At 47.1% G+C, this 7,645-nt stretch overlaps 1 protein-coding gene across 2 annotated transcripts in view; it reads right to left on the bottom strand.

The window, feature by feature from the left end:
• Positions 1 to 6,774, bottom strand: part of LOC125104166 (uncharacterized) — a 244,096-nt gene extending 237,322 nt beyond the window's left edge. Inside the window, exons 1-2 of one of the 2 annotated variants that reach the window (XM_047736595.1) lie at positions 6,542 to 6,774; positions 5,887 to 5,946 (exon numbers count right to left, since the gene is read on the bottom strand). In XM_047736595.1, coding sequence (XP_047592551.1) covers positions 5,887 to 5,946; positions 6,542 to 6,710 — 229 coding nt within the window. In that variant the 5' untranslated portion in view covers positions 6,711 to 6,774. The remainder of the gene's footprint in view (positions 1 to 5,886; positions 5,947 to 6,541) is intronic. The other variant, XM_047736596.1, reaches the window with a different exon arrangement.
• Between the last annotated feature and the right edge of the window lie 871 nt (positions 6,775 to 7,645).

Genomic DNA, 7,645 nt, shown 5'->3' on the forward strand with positions numbered 1-7,645 from the left:
CTGATAAAGAGACCAGGGTTAGGAACCACAGTCAGACCCCCACCCCCACCCTGCAAACGTAGACACACACACACACACACACACACACAGCACACTCTCTTTACAGAGGAGATGCCAGCAGAGCAGGAACTACACTCAGACAAAGGATACTGGCAGAACCTTCTGAGGTCTTCCCGAGCAGCCAGCACTAGGCTTAGGAAGACGGGGGAGGTCCATCAACCACACAACGACCCACAGCGCAGAGTAAGAACATGCGTTTGTACAGCCTTCTGAAGAAAAGTCGTTCGGTTCCAACAAGTCATAAACTTACATTTCTTGCAAAACTCTGGGAAAATACTGCTTTCCCCTCTTTTCCTAGGGACACAAAGGTGAAGCAAGCAATAATAGTCAAATTGGGTGAAAATTTTAGGACATGCAACGATAATGATAATCTCATGGGCACCTCCCAACAAGCACCGTCTCTTCTTGAAAGCATGACATACCACAGTTTGGTTGTCAGCTGCTTCCCCAAAAGCATCAAGTACCAAAAAGAAACTTGTAAAGAACCACAGTCCATCAATTCTGGGGACCAAGACTGTTAAAGGGAACATAAGGAGCTTGCAATTTATCCAACTCGCCTAGGCAAACACTCTAGAATATGAAAAAATAAATAAATAAATAAGAGCCGAAGGAAAAGAGACTGATCACACGCGAGTCTGGATTACAGAAACGTAATCATTCACAATGAAGCTGTTTTTTACTTCTCAGTAGCTTCTTCTGAGTAGCTGAAGAAATTCTAAAAGGAAGCAAGACCCTGAACCACAAAACCAATTAATGATTATACCTATAGCTTCGGTAAAAGACTTCGTGAAAAAAGTAAAAGAGGAAAGAGAAAATAAGCAGAATTAACTATTGTATCTGCAACAGGCATTTAACCCAGACCTGTTCTGGGGGAGGAGGGAGGAGAAAGGAAAAAGAATCCAGTGGCGGCCAAGGCTAGACATCCTGTCCTATCCACTCAAGTCGCCTCCAAGTGACCCCTGTGCTTGTGCAAACCAGAAACCAACCCTCTCCAAGCCAGACACTTCAAGCGTCCATGTTCCTGCCTCTGCTGAGCTGAAAAGAGGGAAATGTAACATTATGTAATTGCCTGTTTCCCACAATTTAAAGCGAGGCAGACTATAATCCTAATTAGAGGGAGAAGTCGGTGCAACATGACAAGTAACAAATTAGAAATCTAAAGACTGAAAATTCTCATCCCAGACCTCCAGAGGCCGCCGAGAGCTGGGGTTTCACCTGACTCCGCGGCAAGTCCACTGAGGCAATGCTATTTCCTAGGGTCCAACTAAAAAAGCTCCTGTTGTTCCTCCATGTCATTTAAGGGTCATCCTTCTTGATCTTCAAGAAAACACTCATTATTCTCTTTATTCTCCCCAGGACAGAATAAAAGGAGAAAATGGATGTGCACTGGGGCCCCTACCCTCAAAAGGTATACCCCAGTGGATTTTTTCTCACCCTCGTGATCACAAACACAACCACACTCAAGTTATTCTGTCCCTCACTCAAAGCGTCCGTGTTTGAGAGATCCAAAGCAAAGGGAATCTTTCCCATGCTTCTGACCCACTCCACAGTACATCAAAAGCCCGCCAACAGAATGAAAGAACGAGTATCTAAGCATCATTAACTTAGTTCTAACCTTTGCAAAGTAAAATGCCATATAGGACGTGTGGACTTTGTTTGCCTTTTTTTTCCCCCCCGATTAGCTAGATGTAGGAAAGGGGAAAGAAAACAAACAAACAAAAAACTAAAAACAAAAATCCAATGAAGTCAATTTACTTCTTATGCCAAAAAGTAGAAGTGCAGTGGATAGGTTAGATGGTCAACCTCCAGTGATCGAGGAACACCCATATTTTAAGCAGCACCAGATATGGAACAAGACACAGATTTTTGGATGAGCACCAAGAGAGTAAGATAATGCTCAACCCTTCCAGGAGAAGGGAAAGCCCCTCATCTAAAGGGCAGTCACCCAACCTGCAGGGATATTTCTTCTCTCCTGGCTCAGATTACCCTAGTGGAAGGGAGGGTGGTGGTGCTTATAAATCACTCAGATCTTCAACAGGAAACTCCTTCAACATGTTCCTTTTTTCTGTGCAATTATCCCTCCATCTGACCCATCCCCCCACCTCCTGTAACACTTAGCTGAAAGAGAAGGTCTACAAGTTGCCACTGTTCCAGAAATAAGGAAGGACAGACACTTCTTTTACAAATGAAAAATTATATAAAGGGAGGAAAATGGTAAGCTAGAAGAAATGAAGTTTGGCTTCTCTAAAGAGCATACAAGTGTATTATGCTCTAAGTTAATAAAGTCTATTCCTCCCCCCCCCCAAAAAAAAGAGGGGGGAGCCTACAGGCTCTACCATGTAGATATTTTAACTAATAATTTCTTTTTCCATAACTTTGTAATTTGAGTAACTCTAAAACTTACTTGCCAAACACTACATCAACACTGTTTTCAAAGCTCTTCGAACTTAATGTTGATTTTGTTTGTTTCCTTAAGTTTTGCTCATTTAGATACTTAATTAAACGCTGAACAGTTTTGGGGAGAGGGAAGTAGTAAACAAATTTTAATCTACAGACTCAAAACAAAACAAAACAAAAACCAGGGAACAAAGGAGTCCAGTTAAATCTGGAAATCTGCCTTCCAATCACTGCCTGATCACTAACTAGTTCTTCTATAACCTGCAACAAATCACTTCAACTTTCTGGGCCTCAGTTTTATCATCTTGCAAAATGGAGAAAAATAGGTCAAATGATTTAAATTCAAAATTCCTTCTAGCTTCAACAATCTATGAATCTTCTCATCAGAAAGAAAATGCAATTGCAAATAAAACTTTGATTTGCAAAGTACTTTCATACATATTTTCTCATTAATTCTTGCAGCAAAGCTGCAAAGCAAGCATTATGTCCACCTTTGCCAAAAAAGACAGTTTTTCAGAAAGAAAGTTCAAAGAGGTTTGATTATTTTTTATGGCCAGAAAATCTGAGACCCAGAACTGAGGGCAAATACTGGGCTCCACTATTTCATAAAATAATAAAAATCATTGATTGCCTTCTATCCAAAACCTTTATGGAGGCATCAGGGTACCATACACCAAACCCAGAAAAGTTACTACAAATGGCCCCACTGGACTAAAAGTTCCATGAAACACACTTTTACTCACCACTGGAACCATGGAAACTGACAGCACACTTCCTGGACAGAGAAACTCAATAAATAATGCCTGACACCATAAACTACAAAAGGTTAGGAATATAGTGATATTATGAGGGGGGGACACTTCTTTCTGAATTTCAGATATGAACTTCTGTCATTTGCATCAAAAGGAAAAAAGAAGCATTCTATATCAGAGATCTAGTTCTCCATTAGAGGAATAAGACCAATTTCATCAGTACACCAAAAATCTCAAATGTGAGCTGTCACCTAGAAATCTTCAGGATATCCATACTTTATATGTGCCCTGATAGGGACCAGTATGTGTATGATAACACAACCATATGGACTGACAGGAAGCACATAATTCTCGTGAATCACTACGTACTTTCCCCTAAATTGGAAAGATTCAAGGAATCTGTATTTTTATACTTTTCTGCCTCTTTTCATGCTTCTGTTTCACAGCTCAAAGAGATAGAAAACAGACATTTATTGAAAAATTCAAACTGCAAACCAATAGAACATACACATATCTCAACTCAAAGTCAACCAAGACCCCCCAACGTTTACAAAACCACTAAATTCAAGCAATCTTCAATCTACGACTTCAACAAAGCTACATGAAGATTTTTTTTAAGTTGTTTAAAAAAAATTGGGGGCAGAGGGTAGGGGCTTCCCTAAAATTACTCATGTACTTCAAAGCAAAAGCTAAGTGAATAAATACAAAAGCCAGAAAATAATAGTGAACGGATAGAGTTAAATGAATCTCAGTATAAAAAAAATCGAAGTAAGGTGCTTTAGATTTATTACCAAGAGTTCAAGTCAGTCTCACCACAGGATCCCAAGGACTGCCTGACACTTCAGATCTAAAAAGTTCTCTCTTATCAGAATTGCAATTTCAAACCAGAGCAGCAGAACCAGGAACTGCAGAGAAGCTAACAGCAACACCTACTGACTATCTTGAGCCACTTGCCAAACTTGTTCTCGCAGTCAAACTAGAGAAATCTTATGATACAGTCAACTTCAAGAGTCCTTTACTTAAGCATAATGAGATAAGAAAATAAGTTGTCACCCACATAAAGCCATTCATCCCCAAAATCTCTTGTTTTGCCCCTAACCATTTACGAGCAAATCATCACCCAAGTCATTTTAAATGCACTGTTAATTGCTGATGCCTCAGTACAAATAATTTATTCCATGGGAAAAATGTTTTACTATTAATATTCTTGTTAATAACTGGTATGTCATCTAATAGTTGGACACATCAGTGACCATAAACTGCTTTACGTAAACCTTTCATTTGAGACTACTGCTGTTACCACTGTTCTACATTATTCCCATCAGGTTTTGCTTTTTTTTTTCCCCCATCCCGGTAAAGATGATTTAATTGCAGCCTTCACAAAATGAAAAAGAGAAAAGTGAAAGTCATTAAATCAGGATTATATAGAAAATTAATGTTACTAGACTGGCTGCAGAGAATGATTCTACGGGACTTCAACCTTGTACTTTTCCAAAAGATTAAGTCAGAGAATCTTTGCCTTGGACAAATATTCCATATGAGAAAAGAAGAGAAAGTTGACACTTAACTCCCACAGAGTACCAGTATAAAAACAATGGGTTTAAGAGTCTGAGTCAGAGTTTCAACATGAAAGGCTTACTTTATAGAGGAAACGCCAACCCCAGTTCATCCAGAGAGACCTGGAACCTGATGAAAGTCGACAGACACCTTTACTCTGAAATTTGCATCGTATCACTGGCTCCCAGTTTAGAAATATAATCGTTCAGCAGGTAGTAAGAATTTCTGGGAACGCTACCTCTAAAATACCCGTCAGGAAAAATTAAATCTATTAAGGTAAACGCAGTCTCTAGGAGCCATCAGTCCCCAAATGCTTCCCTTCAAAAACGAATGCCAACAACTCAATTAAACATCCTCCCTGAAGTGAGCCATTTCCCTGGTCTCTAGATTTAACAAACGGCGGAACCAGGTGAAATTTCAACCTGCCCCATACGATTACTTGTCCACCTAGAAATGCCCTGAAGCGACAGGGAGGCTCGCAAATTTCCTTTAGGGTCAGAAGTTGGAAACAGATGAGGCTAAAGAGGAAAAGTTCTTTTTGAAGCGCCCTCACGCCTCCCCAGGCTTCTCGAGGTTTACTCGCTCCAAGGAAAGCAGGTTAGAGCATCCCCGACTTTCGCTGCCCTCCCCCCCCCCCCGCCCCCCTCCCCCGCCCAGACTCTCAGGAGAGAAATTAACCACCCGCGGGCAGCGAGCTCCCTACTCCCTTTCCCATGATTACACCCCTCGGCCTGTCCTTTCCAGCACAGCCTGCAAAGCGCTCACCAGGTGACCAGGGGAAGGGAGCCAGATGACGACGGGAGCAGCCGGGTGGGCGCAGCCACCCCGACCCGGGCGCGGGTCTCCCGGCCTCTCGCAGAGGCGCTCGGCGGGTAGTTATGCAGATTCGGATTCCGTGGTGCGTGCGCGCGCGCCGTACGCGGTGCAGCCCGGACTCGCCCCCGCCGGGCTGCGCTATCAGCACGCCACCGAATCGGAAATAAAACTTTGACCGGTCTCCCGGTGTCCTGCTCCCGGCCCTGGCCCCGAGCCCCAGCCAGAAATGCGATGCGGGCGGGGGCAGTCGGCAGTCCTGCACCCCAGCTCCCCTGCGCGGCCCCAGGGCGCGGGAGCCACTTACCGCTCGGCCCGGCCTCCCGGTGCCACCGCGCGTCCGGGGTGGGTCCGCCGCGCGCTCTCCCTGGGGAGAAAGAGAAACCGTGTGGACGGTCGACGCGCGCTCACTCGCCACCTCCTCTGCGGAGAACGGAGGGCGGCGAGGCCGGGCTGGGGCGGGCGCCGAGCGGAGGGGGGCCCAGGGGAGGTGGGGGCGGAATCTGCCCAACTCCTGAGCCCGGCTCCGAGGAGGACCCGGAAAGCAGGCTGGGGAGCAACCGGCTAGGGAGCAGCCGGCAGGGGCCGCGCTCCTGGAGTGGGGGGTGGGGGCGGAGGTGCCCCCTGTCCCCGGGCATCAACTATTGTCTGGGCGTCCTGGTCCCCGATCGCGCCGCCTCCGAGGCTCAGCGCCCCCCATCCCGCCTGTCTGCCCCCAGGAGAAAAAGCTGGGGATGGGAGCCGGCGGGTAAAGCGGGTTTGGGGTGGCTGGGGATTCGGGGTCCGGAGGTCGGAGGTGGGCGCAGGGGAAGGGGAGGTGAGTACCGAGTGGGGGAGGGGACAGGTAACTGCGGGCGGGGGTGGGAAGGCCCGAGAGGGCCGGTGGGGGGAAGGAAATGGGAAGGGAGCCCCGGAGGCGGGAAGGGATGGAGTGGCTGGGGGGCGGCCTCTGAAGCCCAGACCTGGCCCTCCCCGGGGACCCTCCTCCCGGGAAGTCGGCGCCGCACTGACTTTTTCGCTCACTCGCTCAAGCACGCACTGAACTCGCTCACAAAGTTGCCGGCGGTGGCGGCGCCGCACTCGCCCTTCCCTCCCCTCCACTCCCCTCGCCTCCCCGCCTCCCCGCCCCATTCCTTCCCCTCCTTCTCTCCCTCCCTCGGCAAGTCTCGGGTGAGATCACCGCGGGGCTGCTCGGCACAGCGCGCAAATCTCGCGAGAGAAGCAGCCTCTCAGCCGGGCCTGCGGGGGAAGTAGGAGTTGGAGGAAGGTGGGGGACCGCGGAACTCCTAGTTGCTATGACGACGGTAAAGCCCTGGATTCCTGTCTCCTGCAGAGAACCAAGGCAGCGAACGTGGGTGCAGTTTTCAACCTGCCCCCTCCCTTGCCCGACACCCTCATGGTGGGGAAAGATGGCTTGAAACGGGAGGAGGATTTTTAAACCTATCTGAGAGGGCATCTGTAGACCAGCGTCATGGTATCTGGCCAGATTTGGCAGATGAAGCTAATTGTTTGGGGGTTTTTCTCCAGAGGTTCTGGGGGAGATTTCTGCCATAGAAGCCAGCACGAATCTGTACCCCCAGATTTCTACCATATATTCACTCCTTCAACCCTGCCGTCTAATCTCATCCCCCAACCACCTCTGCACAGGCTCCCTCTCTCCTCCCTTCCCTCGCCCCCGCCTCCCCATCACCGCCACCACCACCAGATTGGGCTCCTTGAGGATCTGCCTTATTCATCTTTGTGTTCTCAGCGCCTCCACAGGCTTGGTACATAGTAGATATTTACTTAATGTCTGTGCAGTCGTCTGCAAGTGTCCTCGGGACTTTCCTTTCACCCTACCCTGTAGAGTATGTACCTACTTGGGCTTAGAATATAAGTTTCTGCTCCACAGCCATATTTTTTAACGCCATTACTGTCTGCGCATTTCTGTTCACACAGAATGTGTCTTTTTCAATAGAGTCCTTCCTTTCTACGGCTTTGTCTCCTGAAGACCCTGGGGTGGGAGGAGATTTATTTTTAGTTTGTTGTAGTGTTTAAATCACAACCTTTCAAACCCCCTCAAACCT

This window comes from Lutra lutra, chromosome 7 (genome assembly GCF_902655055.1).
Source record: "Lutra lutra chromosome 7, mLutLut1.2, whole genome shotgun sequence".
Lineage (NCBI taxonomy): Eukaryota > Metazoa > Chordata > Mammalia > Carnivora > Mustelidae > Lutra > Lutra lutra.